At 40.1% G+C, this 17810-nt stretch overlaps 1 protein-coding gene across 2 annotated transcripts; it reads right to left on the bottom strand.

The window, feature by feature from the left end:
• Window positions 1–715: 715 nt before the first annotated feature.
• On the bottom strand, window positions 716–11339 carry LOC147327241 (somatostatin receptor type 3-like). Of its 2 annotated transcripts, none has more exons than XM_086297489.1 (2): window positions 11247–11339; window positions 716–1583 (listed from the first exon to the last, which is right to left on the bottom strand). In XM_086297489.1, the coding sequence occupies exon 2, from the start codon at window positions 1516–1518 to the stop codon at window positions 736–738; it is 783 nt and encodes a 260-aa protein (XP_086153615.1). In that variant the 5' UTR covers window positions 1519–1583; window positions 11247–11339; the 3' UTR covers window positions 716–735. The 2 variants fall into 2 exon arrangements, with proteins under 2 accessions (XP_086153615.1, XP_086153616.1); XM_086297490.1 differs by lacking the exon at window positions 11247–11339 and adding an exon at window positions 8863–8965.
• Window positions 11340–17810: the final 6471 nt, after the last annotated feature.

Here is a 17810-nt window from a genome sequence, read left to right as displayed (position 1 = left end):
ACTGCTTGTTTATCTGTGTAATATGTGGGGACATCGTTAATATGGTCATCTCATGCTCACAGCTCTGGCTGTGAACACAGCCACCGCCTGCTCTTTCAACCTGTTTATAATGAACAGAAGAAAGCTGGCTTAAAGTGAGGGTGGCTGTTATAACCCTAGCAGGCTCCCACAGGTTCAGCTGCCGCCCATTTCTCCTGAGGAGCCAGTGTATAGCTGGATACAAGCTTGTGAAGAGCTCCTCGGTGTACGCCAGTGTCAGTACTGTGGTGACCTTAGGTGTTTGTTTCCAAGCCTGCAGAGGCTTGTGTAGTGATGTGCTTTGACGTATTTGACGATGAGTTTAGCGCTGTGTTTGAGCTAGTAGTGAGCAGCCAGTGCCCTATGTGAGAGTGAAGTTTTTCTTTGATTACCCATTTCTTGTCTTTTCAGCAGATTCTAGTCTGTTGACATCCTTTGTTGGAGTGATATAACAGTATAGTTGACTCGTTATCTGTCCCCTGAGCTTATCATTGTTAATCCCCTCATCCCCTAGCCCTTTCCTGAGGGTGTAAGAGTGGCCTTAAAGGAAATGGCTTTTTTTAGACAGTGGATGAACAGTTAAATGTCAATCATAAAATGTCAATCAAGTACATCAACATTAGTTGACTGAAGCCACAATACTCTTAAAACAGTTTGCAGCCTCATACTTCCTCCTTTATCTTAAAAACTCAAATTATTTCAGTGTTACTCTAAAAGTCATACCTTGATGACGATCAGCAGGTAGCACAAGCAGATGACCAGCAGGGGGCAGAAGAATCCAACAGTGCACGTGTAGACAATAAACGATGTCTTCCACACTTCTGCTGGTTCAGGCCACACGATGCTGCAGTTCCCATCATCCTTCAGCACATCCGCGAACACCACTACCGGCAGCACCACCACAAAGGACCCCGCCCAAACGGTGCCACTGATAGCCTTAGCCACATGGGGGCGCCGCCACCAAGAAGAGCGGATGGGATGCACCACAGCCAGGTATCGGTCCACTGACATCACAGTTAGACAAAAGATGCTGGTAAACTGGTTGATGGCATCCACTGTCATAACCACTCGGCACATCAGAGAGCCGAAAGGCCACGAGAGCAAAGCGTTCTGTACCGCCAAGAAGGGTAGGCCCAGCATGAAAAGCTCATCTGCAATGGCTAGATTGAGGATGTAGATGTTTGTGACTGACTCGTGTTTTGTGTAGTTGACGACAACATGGATGACCAGAGTGTTTCCCACCAAGCCAACGACACAAACGATGCCATAAATGAGTGGGATGAAGATTCCAGCCAAGCCAGGGAGGGATCCTGGTTTACTTTTGGTGCAATTTTGACAGGACCTGTTAAGGAGAAACGAAGTGTCATCTTGGTTGAAGCTGTGAAGCGGTTCGGAGGGAGTAGAAAGGAGCAGGAAATGAGAGTAGGAGGGGGCAGAGGTGTTGCTCCAGGTAGCTGTAGGGACTTCCTGAGGCAGCAAAGCAAACTGGATGAGCTCCATCGAGGCGTTAACGACTATCAGGCAACAGTTGTTGGTAAGCTCACATCAGTAGAAGATCAGCAGCCCTACAGAAAGCAAAGTTAATTAATTTAGCACACTTCATGTGGACATGAAATATAAAGCAATTAATGCATTAAAGGTGTATTCTAACATTTCGGAGATGTCCAGTTAATCAACTCTTCCAACAAATCAGCCGTGTTGGTTGTTCGTCCACTGAAATGTGTCTGTAAAGCTATAAAGTTTCTTCTGGGACCTTTTCTGAGTTCTGTTTTCAGTTTCTGTTCGAGCAGATCTGTTGTTGGAGAAAATGCTTCATCCTTTGTAGCATCCTTTACATCAGGGGTCCCCAATCCCAGTCCACGAGGGCCGGTGTCCCTGCAGGTTTTAGATGTGTCCTTGATCCATCACAGCTGATTTAAATGGATAAATTACCTTCTTAACATGTCCTGAAGTTCTCCAGAGGCCTGGTAATGAACTAATCATGTGATTCAGGTGTGTTGACCCAGAGTGAGATCTAAAACCTGCAGGGACACCGGCCCCCGTGGACTGGGATTGGGGAACCCTGCTTTACATGGTGGAATAGACACAGCACACAGTTTGCATGCAATTATACACACTGCAGCAAACTTGTTGCTTAACTTTAAAATATAAATATAGTACATAATAATAGTTTTTGTCAAAGTATAGAATTTATGTAAAACCCTTAGGAGTAAGAAAGGTGCTCGGTGTTATTTAGCACCTGGATTATCATTAATGTAACGTTAATCCAGGTCCATGAAACTTCAACTAAACTGCATTATAATTATGTTTTAGAGTTTTAGAGGAAACATCTAGGCTGACTGTGTAAAGGTAACAGATTTCCCATCACGTCTTAGATTGTTCTTTGCTAGTATGGACTTTGAATTATTATTGGATAGACAGCAACTTGGGAAGTCTTGTTACCTTGAGGTTGCCTGGAGACAGCCGGCACTCAAGTGCTGTATTGTTCTTGGTTTCAAGTGGGCAGGAGACTTTTGCTGCATGTTTAGTGTTTATGTCTTCTCTGTAAAACTCACAAGTGACATTTTTTTGCATCTAGACAACAATACTATATAACTAGCTAATGTGAGCTTTAGGGGTATTTAAATGTTTTAACAGGCTTCTGTCAAAAATAGACGTGCAAGCACTATTACATTTTTCATCTGACTATTGGCAAGAGAATGAGTGAGCCAGTTTAATAAAATATAAAACTGTGTCTCTAAAAGATATGTAGCAAAGAAAGATAAAACATAGAAAACAATGGCATACACAGCAGTAAGAGAGAATGAACAGGCAACAACATGTATTGACAAAGACACACTTTTCTATGTACACATAACGTTGACTGCTGCTGATGTTGGACAACACCTAAAAGTTTCAAAAGTTTGGCCATATCTGCCCAGTGGCTTGATGAATACTAAGCTATTAATAAACATAACAACCTTCCTTCCGTCACAACAAAGCAAGCGAGCACCAGAACACAGACGTAAGGTATTTAGTTTTATTAGTACGAGACTTGTTTATGAAGCCATCCCAGCTTCTTAATCACCACTGTTCCACACACAGGCACACCCTCATCCCTCACAGCGATGGTTAATAATTGGTGGAACAAAATGCACTGACCTATGGGGGAAAAATAGCAGAGGCATATCTTCTGCGACCTCAACTGAGTAAAGTACATTAATGCAGATGTGAAGATGAGCGGAAGAGCGGGGAAGGTAAGGTGAATTATATACACCACTAAAGAATCCCCCAGAGACAGTTACTTTAGATTAAAATAAGTACAAATATTGGCAGCACACAGGAAATGTACACACTTTGAAGCATGACTGAATTCTCTTTCAGTGTTTGGAGATTTTTTTTGCTTTGCTTTAATTACATTTCATTCATTACAACCTAAAGGGCACCAGTACCACCAGTGGAGAATAAGACCACAGTGTTCACTGGTCAAACACGTGATCAAATCATGGTGAATGTCAATCCTTATGTACAGTTTTTAGACCAAACCTAAGAGCCATCCATAGGTCATGACCTCAATTACTAAATGTGAATGCCAGAGGATGGTATATGCCGTGGATCTCAACTGCTTAATGCTGCTACTGCTTTTATGAAGCAACAGGGTAAAGACAAGAAGTCGATAAATATAGAAATATTAACTTGTACCTAATATCGAATTACACTTATACTTGGGGTTATTTAGGCTTTTAAAACCTCATGTTTAAATCAGAAATTATTCAAATGAAAGAAGGCTAAGATGGATTTTTTTATAATGTGTGCACATTGTGTAAGGAGTCTTTAGTGAAGAGATGCTATTGTGACATCATCATATAAGGGAGTAGTGATATATTGAGCTGTACTGGAAAAATCCCCTGGAGGGAGTCTAGACGGTGGTGATAGCAGCGCAGGGGTGAAGGATGATGCTGGAGATCTGGATGGATGTGATGTGGAGCATGACAAATGGTGAGATTAATGGATGGACCTGAGGACAGAGGTCCTGATTAAAAGTGAGGATGAATGGGGTGGAAGAGTTTTCCATCAATCTGACAAGGAAATGACCACAGAGAGCAGCAGAGGCTTAGACATTTTTTAAATGACCACAGTGCAAAAAATTGGATAAGAGACAGAAACTATGATAAACACAGAGAGGAACATCATCAGTCAGTCGCCTTTATAAACTAGGTGCTGTGTGAGAGGGAACATGAATGGGTGGTATAAACGTGAGACAGTCTTCTTGACTAACCTTTGACAGGCTTCGTATCACAAACAGTGCTGTGATTGTGAATATGGAGTTGTACAACGTTCAGGTGTCACACTGTACAAAGACACGGAGCTAAAATGGTTCAACAGATTAAATCGAGGCACCAATTATTTCTCTGGCCTCAGTCATTGATTTTTTTTCCAGTCAGCGAACTTGAGTGACGTATAAAGTCTCAATAAGTCCTTTTCAATAAAGCGTATCAGGAGTACACAAAAGAAAAGAATGTTGTAATGCAGTAAAAGTGGTTCAGCAAAATATTAAAAATCAGCTGAGGCACAAGAGCCAGTGTTCACTCTTAAATCCTGTCTCCATAAATAAAAAAATATAAAAAAAATTATCGTTCTGGTTTTTATGGTTCCAAAATTTATTAAAAAAACAGTTTTGGATAGATAATGAACAAATAGTAGGAAACCAAAACCTTTCTGTGGTTACACATTGTGACTATTTGGAGTGCATTCTCTTTGTAATCCAACCTTGTGGCTAGTATGTGCATCATTTATTAAGCTTAAAAAAATCCACAATTACCTTTAAGTTCTGTCCTTGTCTCTCTATGCTCCCTTTTCCTCCTTCTCTTTCCTCTCATTCAGCAGCCAGTCACAGCACAAGGCTGCCCCTTCCTGAGCCTGGTACTGCCACATGTTGCCTCTTATTAAAATGAGTTCTTCCTCCCCTCTGTTGCCATGTGGTTGCTCACAGTGAATTGCTGGGTTTTTCTCTATGATATTGTAGGATCTTTGTCTTGTGATAGAAAGCGCCTTGAGGCAACTGTGGCTGTGAATTGGCACTATAATAATAAAATGGAATTGAACATATAAAAACTATAGTAATGCAATTCACATCCATGGTTAGTGAAGACAAATGATTTTCTAACATATCACAGGCTTCACATCACTGTCATAACGAGAATATCTGTTAATTAATATATAAAAGGGGAAATAAGAAGTTTAATGGTTCCATAACACAAACAGGAGTGGTTGCAGGTATCTTTTGTTTTTTTTACTCACACCATACATTAGATAGTCACTGAATGTCCCACTGAGATGTGAACAGTCAGCAAGGCTAACCTAATCACACACACACTCCCCTACACTCTCCTCATTTTGCCTTTGCTATTGCCTCCCACCCTAATCTCTGATAAACACAATAAGAGCAGACTGACAATTTTTCTTCCTGAAGTGCATCACTTCTCTTGTCTGCCATTGCACGAGCAGCTCTGTGAAAACCCTCCCGGGAGGTGTTGCTATGGTAACATAAGGTCAAGACAAGGCTTAAAGGTCCCTGCATGGAGCAAATTGACGAGATAAGTGAGAGTCTGAATGACTGCTGATTGAAGAGTCCTTGCATTTACATTCAAATACAAAGAGTATTGTGTGTGAGAGGCCAGGTGTGTGACAAATGCATTTGTGCATGTGTGTACACAAAACCTGCCCTCTGTGCATCTGCAGAGTGAAGATAATATAGTCTTAGAGATCTCAGGGTAAATTTATGTTAACTGGTTGTTATTGAAAGTCTGATGCTAGCTGAAGTGATGATTACAATTCTAAATGTTCACTTGTTTGCTATACATATCTATATTTATGTGCCATTTGTGGCATAGAATGGAATATGTATAGTTTTCAAAGCAAATCTTAAAATAATAGGTTCAACACAAAATATGATTGAGCTGCTGCTTTGGCAAATTTTGCATAGTCTGTTCTCTCCTAATGCAGACATCCGGAGAAACAGAAGCTAGAAAGTTTGTTAAAAATAGGAAGGTACTTACTTTTTTATTATTTCACATCTCAAGGATTACTCTATCATTCTGGCAAACAAGGTTATCCAGTCATATGGCTTACTAATTCAGTGTTCTGGTTCACTTTCCCCACTTTTTAGCTCATTTTGTGGCTGCAGCAGGGAAAAGCAAATGCCAAGCATACAAATTTGAATATCAAACACATTTGGAAAAGACTCAAGACTGGATCGAGAGCGTGAAACGGTAATCTTCTGTGGTTTCGTAACCTTATCATTCTGTGCAAGCAGGAAAAAACTTAAATGACGTTGAAGCTGTGCTGAAAAAAATAAATATAGAAAAAAATCTCATGTGTAACTGAAATATGTATTTTGCCTGATCATTAAACTTTAATGGTAACTTACTGGTTGTCATTTACAGTAATTTAACTATTAATAATAAGTGAATGCCATATGCCACATATGAGACTGAATAAAAAATATAATATATATTAATTTTACAAAGTGACACAATGAAAAAGAATAAAAAATTTAATTTAAAACCTTGATTTGCAGTTTTTTTTTTTAAATTAATAAATTGAATGTAAATATATTTAAAAAACTGAAAAAAGTCTAGAAAAAAACTCTGTTTAAGTGAGACAGCACAGGGTTTACAAATGAACTGGTGAAATTGTACCTATTTGCTGAGGCAGTACAATGAGAGGCCTGGTTGGTGGTTCGATCCCTGGCTCATGTATCCTTGGGCAAGATACTAACCCCAGGTTGCTCTCGATGCATCCATCGGAGTATGAATGTGTGTGAATGTCGATAGAAAGCACTCAGTTTAGAGACAGTGCTTGTGAGATTGGGTGATTGTGGCATGTTGTATAGAGCGCTTTGAGTACTCCGGGAGAGTAGAAAAGCGAAAGCTATGTAAGAATCAGTCCATTTGTACAGTATAATTTGAGGCAACAGCAGCAGTTCATAACCTACCGAAATTATGCAACGCTTTCAAACTGTCGGTGGTCTAAGCAGCAGTCCTTTCTATCCACTTGTTCACTACACACTTTAACGACATTACAGTTCAATGTGTTTTTTCTTAATCTCATCAGTCCTATGTTTTCCTGTGCTTGCTTGAACACCTTTAGGCTTTCACGTCAGAGACTTTCTCACTGCTCTAATTCAACTCTGACTAAACTCAATGCTGCAAACTCAGTTTGTGATTACCAACACATGCATGTCACTTTGTTCCTCATGAATCAGTAGAAAATAAAATCCACTTTCACTGAAGCCTCAGTGTATTTCAGCATAGGCTTTACAGTTAGCCTTTGAATTAGCTGAAGCCAAGATGTCATCTTGAGATTTTCAGAGCCTTTTCCAGAGGAAAGACTATTATACTGAGTCATGCACCACCTCAGCAGTTATTGTCCCTCGATGGAATTCACTGAAGGTGTGTGTACTCATAACTGGATGCCACGGCTGACACTGCAGGACAACACACTTCTCTACTCCCATATCGATCATTCCAGCTGTTCATCCACAACATCACTGAATCCCAAATTCAGTTATTTCCATAATGATGCTTGCTCATAACTGCAAAGCGACACTAGCAGTATTGTACTTAGAGATTATCTGGTGAAGCGACAATTGCTTGGCACATAATAAGCCTGGATACTATTGTTATGGTTTCTGCTAATGAAAATAGCTTGCACCTGCTGTGAGCTTCAGCTGTTGTGTCTTTCAAAGGAACAAGCTGAAAACTTTAAAAAAGCCACATTCATGCTGACAGCGGTTTGGTGCACGATGCTTTAATAAACACTTTTAACATCAGTTTCCATGTTTTTTTTTTAATGTTTTTGTTTTTTTCCTATCACCATTACGTGTTGTACAACCATCAATTTGGCTTTAACCTCTCATATTTCTGGTGTGATTAACCTCTCTTAAAGACAAAAGAGAGCATAAGAGATGGAAAAGAGATGTCCTTGAATAAAATTCAATAGTTGAATTATTGGAAAGCATTTATACAAACATTAATGGTGACTCTCTTTATAAGAGGCCTGGTGATGATTACATGGTTGATACTGGTGGTAAATACATGTTTCCTCCTCACTGAAAACTCTGTTGACGCCTGCGTAATACCTCGTAATTGTTCAATCCACAGCTTGGAACAAACAACCTCCTGATGCAATCTAGAGGCCACAAGGTACCCATTAACACAGACGCCTGTCTGGCAACTGTTTCGTTGGGGAAGTGAATGCCTGCTGATTGCCCAAAGGGCCGCTCATTATTGTTACATTCACTAAGTGCATTTTAGGGCATTTCTATTGTTTCTTTTAATGTCAGTCTGGTCTTTTCTTTTTTTTGCCACCCTTATTCCTAGCATATAAAAAATAGGACAGGAAAAAGCAAAGACTGTTGGTGGTGTGGCCACCAGGCTGCAGAGGGTATCTCATAAAGGGTCATGGGAAATGGGGAAGAGTAACCATCACTCACTGCACAAAATAGATTTCAAAGCCTTACTTATCATGCTGTCATTAAGAAGGTGCCAAGGAATTGCAGCATAAACTATATACATTTATGTGCATCTGTCCATTTATTTCATATGGTTTATAATATTAGTTATAATTGTGGATACAACTGATCATCACACGACGATGATGCTGCACAAAATCATCACTTGAATTCCTTGCTGCGACGCTTTGAGCTTGGACATGAACACACCTAAGTATATGTACACTTCGTGTAGACAAAACATTTAGAGACTGGAGCTTGAAACACACTCCTGCATCTGTGAATTTGCATTATATGCCTATAAAATACAACAATAATGTTAATGACACACACATTTAAAAAAAGCTTACCAAAGTCAGTACATTCTAGGTTGGCAGCAGTCTCCAGGGTTAGGGTCGCTAAAGCTGCTAGCAAATGCTAGGTAACGCCTCAGCTAGTTAAAAATCACTGAACATGTTTGTGCTCTTTTGGACCATTTTAACGAGTTTATCTGGCAAATTATATGTCTTCTGTCACAAAAAGGTCTGTGACTTAAATTGTAATACTGTATGAATATGCTTCAGTCTATGTATGCAAGTTGCTAATCAAGATAAACCACATTAGCTGCTAACTAGCTGCTAGCACTACAGCCTCTCATCCAAATATGGCCATTGTTTACTTCCAAAGAAAAACAATGGTGACAGCCAAAATGCCAAACTTGAAGCTTCAAAGCAGTAGTCCACAAAAGAGTATGTGCTCTTGTTGTGATTGGGTCCAAATTTTATATAGAGTGTTTGACTTTAGGTAACATTTAAATAGTGATAATATTATCAGTGTGAAATATTGTACTTTTTGTTTACTAAATTTAGCCTATTCAATATCTACAGTTACTAAAAATAGCCCCATCTTTGCAAGATAGACCAGTAAACATTTGTGAGTTACTTTAGCCCAAAGTACAAAGATCCTAAGCTTGTATTTTCACAAAAACACATATGCTTTCAGCAAGGCAAATATTTGGACTATAAATATTCATTTGTGATATTTCTTTGGGGAAAATAGTGGGTTTATGATGTGTGTACACTTACATGTAATACACAGTAATGTTCTTTTTTTTTTTTAAAGCAATTTCACTCGAAGCAGGAGAGCATAGATTGAGCAGAGATACACCATCAGCTAATTGGCTATCCATTAGTCCTACTCCCTCAGGGAATCTACTTCCTCTGTTGCGGTTTAATTAACAGATTTGGACTGGATCCAGTCACCTCCACACCGCTGCCCGCCTCCACACTTTTTATTACAAAGCTGACAAGTGCTCACAGATTGCACAGAGTGTGATCAATAATCTTACAAGCATGTCATGTGGATCAAAGATCTGCAAATGCAAACATGGTCACAGAATGGTTTTGGTTGTATTTTAGTTTTTCTGAACGACACATATGGAAGGACTTATCTATGGATAGATAAACACGCAGGGAGGTGTTCGTGTGCACACATGAGTCATTTGGCCCTAAGGCAGTGACTGAAGTTAAAAAACACAGGAGACTCTGCAGCACCCACAGTGTCACACTGCTTGTGGAGGGTAGATTTTTGGGAAGGTATACAGGAATTTGTGGGGGGTGCATTAATGCTTACATGCATTGCCACAGTTCTGCTAAAACCAATATCAGCAACACTTTTATCCTCTTCCTACACAGCGTGCAGGACACATGCAGTTTATGAAAAAAAAACGTACCACAGGTGAACAGACGAGAATGAAAAGCTTTAAAAGCTAAAGAGTGGTGACCAATTAAATTAAAAGCTCTGTTTCCTCGGACAGTGAAAGAAAGAGAAAACAAAGGGTCACGTAGAGGTTAATTATTTTTTTTACCTGTTTCACAGCAGTCCATTAATTCAAGCAGCAGGGCTTCAATAACAGTGTTCTAAACCTTATCAGTGATAGTGGAGCAGATTTCATATTCCTTCCTCTTCTTTCCTCTTTCTTTTATTTCCTCTCTACCCTGTTGTTGTTTTCCCCTCATCTCTTCTTCTATCTCCTACACTGCATGTCACCCTTCTTCATCTCACTTGGTTTCTCCTCATCTCTTCTCTCGTGACTCCTATTCCTCTTAATTCTGCATTTTTTGTTTTTAGTTTGAGTTCAATTTCTATTCCAGTCCCCTTTTTGTATGTGTGACCCTTTAGAGCAAATCAAGGCCTCCACTTCCACCTGTATCGTTTTTAAAAGCCACATACACAAAAATCCTCATTTTTACAGTAATTCCAGGAGTTCTGTATCAGCAGCAGACAGATGAGCACCGTGACTGATAATGTTTTTGGCTTGCTGCACCTCCAGAGACACGGCGCGAAATGTATCTCACATTAATAAAGAGTATTAGAGATTAAAATAAATCCCACCAATACACAGCAACAACTAGGACAAAACAGAAAGACACGAGCAACACACAAAGCACAGACTGCTGAAGTGAACCTAAACACGACACCAGCCACCTTCACCTGATGTATTTACATGTAAGCACGAGTTTATGGCTGTGTGCTGTCCGCTATCACAGGTGAATTCTGCAAATAAAAATGTATCCAGCTGACGGCAATGGCTGCTTTTGCTTGGACGAGCCATCAAGTTTATGTTACTAAGTAAGACAAACTTAACGACGCTTCATTTTCACAGGCTTGTGTTAGCGGCAGTGTGGATTAAAAAGGCTGTCCTGCACACTCTAAACAGAGACTAAAGACATGACGAAGGGAAAAAAATACTTACAACTATCCGCTCACTGTGTTTCACCGGTCTGCACTTCAGCTGAGAACAGACTCACTCGGAGCCGTGAACAGCGGAGACTGTCTCAGAGCTCTGAGAGCTGAGGGGGTTTGTAAGAACAGCCTCCACCTACAATACCCACGCGCGCACACACGCGCCCGTGTTTCTTTTTTTTTCTTTCTCTCTGTTTTTTGTTGGAATTTCGAGGACCCTGCAGACACGACGTATTAGCAACACTCTTAACCAATAGAAACCACAACCCTAGTTCTAGAAACAGTTTTAGATGTTTTATATATACATTATATTATAATGGTTATGCTCGGCTTAATCACATCCTGTATTATCCTCTCTCGTAGCTGAGCGCAAATGTTGTGGAAATCTGAAATAAATCAGGTTTTCTCTGCGACTTTAATTTGACTTTGCATTGGTTCAAATTACCAGCAGGTCCATGTGCTTTTTTACAAAGCACCTCCAATATTTACACATCACTGCCACGATCACACAATACGGTCAGAACGCTGTGTGCGAAAGATAACTGATGCATGAGCGTGTGGTATACCTGAAAGATTATTCTTTGCCCTCATAACACAAAACAATACTTTAATTCAACTGAAATAAATAAAATCTGTTTATTTATTCAAATTATTAGGAAGATATGCTCATAATAAATTGAATACATACCAATCAAGTACATTTCTTTTGGCCAGATTCCATTAAACTTTTTTCATGGACTTAAAAAAACAAAGACACAGAAAGTTGACATGTAATTAAATTAAAATCAGCATTTTGAGCATAAATATTTTCTGAGTGCATGAAGACAGAATGACAAAACATGGAGCCTTTCACTGAGTCAGGTCAGCTTCACACAGTCTTAAAATTTCCCATTACACTAATCAGTTGTTAATACCTTTGCGGGGAGTGCACAAATGAACAAACAGCTAAGCACCTGAATCTCTGGAGCCATTACTCATAGCAGCAGCTTTGGAAAACCATCACTTTATGCTTTTTAAACAAGTGCCATTAACATAGGTTCATTTTTTACTTTTTGTGCACTTAAATTTGAGTCCTCAAGACAAATTGGCGGTAAGAAGTACTGTATAACAAAGTACAGGGATAGTGCAATCACAGTGTCACATATTTTACACAAAGCAATTTTAAAATGCTGTGTTTGTTTAGACATTTAATTCTGATTCAGAAATACAAACAAAGTGTTCAAAAATAGAGATTCATACGAACATAGCAGGCACTTTGCTTTGCTCTCTCATCTTTCTGCCTCTGTGAATAGCTGTAAGTAAAAATGGAGGGGCCATTGACTAACAGTCCATGTTCAGACCAGACTTTTTAACTGAACGAGGCAGTCACTTTACGACCGTCAGCCAGTGCATTTCACCTTCCTCCTTAGCAATAACTAAGGCAAAAATGCAGTTCAACCCAAGGCATAGTGAAAATGGGCTTCATGAACATGGCTGAAGCAAATGTCATGTTCACAGTGTGAGATATGCTGAGTGGTGCATAAGTAGTTTGGGTCTCCTTAGAGAGTACTCTGAAGGTGTGCCTGCATGTGTGTGTTCTTCTATTGTCTGTCATTCCAGCACACAGTTCCAACATTGTTACTTTTCAAGCACCTACACCTGTGCGGCAGACTCACACCCAAGCTCCTGCAGTGGGAACTCTAACCTTTAGTACGTGTGTCCCCACTCAGCCAGGTGAGATATAGCAGAACCATCAATTCAGAGTCTGACAGTAAGGGTGAAGACGAGCCTGACTGTTGGTCTGCTCCAAACAAGCCCATAAGCAAGCTTTGAAATATTATGTCACAAAATTGTGAAACTGGGACATGAAATTTGATTTGAAAATGAAATTCATCCTGATCAGGAGCTGTTATGATCTAAATGGTGTTCTAGATCCAGTAAGCAAACAGGAAGAGCTGCAATGTGTGTGCTTTTTCATTAATGAATAAATAATACAAAGCTATAGTGCAGACTACAGCGCCATCCAGTTGGTGTTCGCTCTCTCTGCGGTAGAGTATCACTTCCTGTTCCAACACATAGTGGTGTTTTTGTGTAGCTTATATGCGTAGCAGTTTAATTATAACCTTATAGATAACGTCCTATTTCACAGGGTTAGGGTTAATCGTCCTGCTTGAAAATGACGTGCTCAAAGTGAATTGACTATTTCGCTTTGGACGTCTGCTTTCAGCACCTGACGGCATGTCCAGGTGAATGAGCCGCGCTTTGTGTTTACATCTTATTGCGGATTCTGTTTACACATTCAAAATAAAGAGAGAGAAGTTTGTTTGTTAATTTCCCCCAGGGATCAATAAAGTATTCTGATTCTGATTCTGATTCTGATTGTTTGTTTTTTGTTTCTTTAACTTTCATCAAAGTCAGAAGTATGCATACACTTCCTTATTATTTGGTAAAATTGCCCCAAAACTGTTTCACTTGGGCCACACGCTTCAGGTGTCCTTCCACAAGCTTTCTGCAACAGTTTGCTGGAATCTTGGCCCACTGCTCTTGACAGAACTGGTGTAACTGGGTCAGGTTTGTAGGTCTCCTTCCTGAGCGGTATGATGGTTGTACGTTCCTGTACTTTTTATTCTCTCGTATTATTGTCTGAATGGATGAATGTGGGACCTTCAGGCATCTGAAAATTGCACCTAAAGATGAGCCACACTTGTGGAGTCTACAATTCATTTCCTGATGTCTTGGTTGATTTTCCTATGATGTCAAAGAAAGAGGCTCTGTGTTTGGGGGTGTGGTTTTACATGCATCCACAAGTGTGCCACAAATGAACTCAAATGGACTTAATTAACCGATCGAATCATCTTAAGCTCAAAATAGAAAATATCTGGAGTTTAGCTTTTGTTTAAAGACACTTGCTTTTACTTTACTTGAGAGATACTGACCTCAACAAACAGTTTGGGTTCTTCAACTGTATCTTATGGACACTTAGGTGAAGAACAGAGCTGAGCTATGAACTGATGGTCACCTGATGGTGAGTTGGGTCAGGTGGTGGGGGAGGATGCTGGACACCCTTTAACTGCCAGTTTGACAGCATTCTGAGGGAGGCTTTGGACACATTCAAAATCCTGCTCCTCACATACAAGGCCTTAAATAATCAGGCCCCATCTTAACTTAATGACCTTGTAGTACCATCACCCTATTAGAGCACTTCACTCTCACACTGCAGGCTTACTTGTTGTTCCTAGAGTATTCAAAAGTAGAATAGAGAGACAGCCTTCAATTTTCAGGCCCCTCTTCTGTGGAACCAGCTTCCTGTTTGGACAGACACTATCTCTACTTTTAAGATTAGGCTTAAAACTTTCCAAAATATATAATTAGGGCTGGACCAGGTGACCCTGAATCCTCCCTTAGTTATGCTGCAATGCGGTGGGCTGCTGGGGGATTCCCATGATGCACTGAGTATTTCTTCTTCAGTCACCTTTCTCACTCACTATGTGTTAACAGACCTCTCTGCACTGTATCATACTTGTTATTAATCTGTCTCTCTTCCACAGCATGTCTTTATCCTGTCTTCCTTCTCTCACCCCAACCGGTCGCAGCAGATGGCCCCGCCCCTCCCTGAGCCTGGTTCTCCTGGAGGTTTCTTCCTGTTAAAAAGGAGTTTTTCCTTCCCACTGTCGCCAAAGTGTTTGCTCACAGGGAGTCATGTGGTTATTGGGTTTTTCTCTGTATGTATTATTGCAGGGTCTACCTTACAATACAAAGCACCTTGAGACGACTGTTGTTGTGATTTGTTTTCTGTATAAATAAAAATGAAATTGAAATAATATAATAATATAGTTTAATAAGATTACAGTCACATGGAGACATAGGGCACTATTAATTCCTTTAGTACGTTTTCATGACAATATAGTCATATTTTTAGTTTATGTGCAGAGAACAGAGACAGTTTGCTGAAGTACAGATGATGGTGTTGGGCCATCACCAGAAGAGCTTCACTTCATTTGGCTGTGATTGGTCCAACTATCAGGAACTGTAATTATATGATGAAACAAAATTCTTTCACGCTGGCCTGAGATCTGACATCTGTGAAGACTATATCATATAAATAAATCCTTTTACGAGTCCACAAGAAACACCACAAATCACAGGGCAGTCTGTGATCTTTCAGGACAGAGACATCAACAACAGTGACAGGACCCTCAGCGTCTTTCTACTGAAGCTGTCAGGCCCTGCTCAAATTTGAGCCACAAGCCTTTGGATGAAATTTAATTCAGGTCTTGACCAAAATACATTTATGGTCAGTTCATACTGTAGATCTTCTATAATAAATCGACGGTTTACACAATACTCAAAGTTTCATTTCTCAGCTTCATTTCCCTCCCAGCACTTTATGAAAGGCAAAAGCAAAAACTGCTGATGAGTAACTTTGCATCAATGTGTGGAGTATTGCAGCTTTTCATGCAGCATGATAAGGCTTCATCATGACACTGGTGACTATACAATGGTCACCATTCAGACAGAAAGGCAGTTGTTAGAGGGTGAATGGCAGGAACACTGTGTCTGCTGCCTCTTCTCTTGCCTCTGTGTATCAGTGAGTATTCAACAAAGGTTTCTATATTTAACTGCTGGTTCTTACTGCATAATTCTGTCTGTATAATATAAAAATGATTCAATGCATCGAGTTATGCCAAACCTCACAGAAACTGTGCACGGTGGGTATTCTGAATTGCTGCTCGGCACATATATGCAGACCACAGTCAGAGCCTTACCCTCTGCTGCTTGAAGTCACACAGAGGTAACCCACTCGCTCTCTGTCAGCACGCAGTCGCAGACTCGTGAGTGAGGTTGTTTTTTTCTCTTGTTTTGCTCTTCTACTCTTAAGAGCTCCATTAGCCACACAGAGGGCACAATATGTTCTGCATTGCTTCTCAAAGTTAGCATTGGTTAGTGATCATGAGCTGTTTTAGGTTTATAAATCATTGGTTTACACCACATTCCTCTGAATTAATGTCACAAATTGACAAACTGACAGTGAGATACAGTGAAGTGTGTAGAACATGTAATTCAAATCAGAGCACGAGCAGAACAAGAGCATGAAGCTGAGATCAAACTTCATTTGCTTCCATCTATAAGGTGCAGGTCACTGAGGTCTTCTGACAGAAACCTGCTGGTGGTTCCTCGTTCTAGGCTGAAAACCAAAAGAGACTAAGTGTGTCTTCAAGGCTGTTGGCTGATAATCTATGGAATGCACTAATATTACATTTGATCTCTGCGGTCTGAACATTTTTTTTTCCATTTTTGAAAGTTACTGCATGCACAGGTTTTTATTCCCACTTGTAATACAGTTAAATATATTGGAAATATCAGATATCATAGAAGTTGTTTTTAGTCAGCATATAGTTCAAAGTAAAAATTCACTGTGCTTTTATATTAAAATTCATAGATCGATAAGGCTAAGCTAGACAGGCTTTGCCTTCACATAGTTGTTTGGTAGTTATGTTGGTTGGCCTCCTCTATTTCATTGCTCTGGATAAGTGGTTGTCTTTCAGGGAGAGCAAATGCATGTTTCCAGCTTCTAGCACGCAACCAGGATGATCCTTTGTACCATCGTTTTGTAGTTATTGTCAAAATTCCTCCACAAAGCCCTGCAAGAAGCAGCCACGGCCACACGTCCCGCAACTCATCGAGGGAAGGGTGCAATGATTCTGCTAGCTTTTGACTAGCATCTAGCAGGTGGGTGTATTCATATCCCAGGTCTTTGCTGGAAATGAAGAAGTCTCTGTTCCTATGCAGAGGTAGGAATGGTGCCATGTGGTATTCACTGATATGGCCTATAGGAGCATTTGACTCTGGATACTTGCATTTGCAGAAAAAAGAAAACAAGCAGAAGAAAACGAGAGCAATAGAATAAACAACATCACGATGATATATGGGAATATAACTGTAAATACTAAATATTAAACATTACTGTGCAGCACGTAAGATCGACAGCGCACAGTGTGCTTTGAGGTAGGAGCCAAAAAAGGGTGTAAAACACCAGTCAGTGTCACGCCGCCGGGTATATCAACTTCTCTTTTAAGCTGTGCTTTCTGCTTCACGCTCCGTGCCCACGCATGTAACAAGGGCTGCTACAAGGCCCTTTAAAACAGGAAGTAGCATGTGCTGCAGTGAGCTTGAATGGTGTCCCAATGCGCTGAGCAAGCACAGTCCAAGCATGCTAGCCAGGTGTGGTGCGTGATGATAAAGTGGTGACTAAAACTCTATAAAGGACATAACTAATATAACAGCAGGTCAGGGTTACTCTTACAATTTTCTCTGGTAAGAAGTCAAAATCCTTCATATAGAACTCTGAAGTTACCTGGAGAGATGAGATCCTGCTTCATAGTACAGGCCTCAGGGCAACATTTCAAAGTTAACGTGCAAAACAATCAATATATGTATTTGTATGTAACTGACAAAAAAAGGAGAGAAAAGCGTCCAAACACTTCTTGTGTCATTCCAGAGTTGAGGTCGCAGGTTATGGTGCCACCACTGGACTAGCTAATGAGAAAAGAAGGAAGATGATTTTTAACAAATTTGTTGTATTAAGAAAAAAGAA

The sequence above is a fragment of the Aulonocara sp. 'chitande type north' Nkhata Bay genome, linkage group LG6 (assembly GCF_057382095.1).
Source record: "Aulonocara sp. 'chitande type north' Nkhata Bay isolate Kocher_YH1m ecotype deep benthic linkage group LG6, A_spYH_male_GT1.1, whole genome shotgun sequence".
In the NCBI taxonomy this organism is placed as follows: Eukaryota; Metazoa; Chordata; class Actinopteri; order Cichliformes; family Cichlidae; genus Aulonocara; species Aulonocara sp. 'chitande type north' Nkhata Bay.
This window is presented reverse-complemented; position numbering and strand designations above follow the sequence as displayed.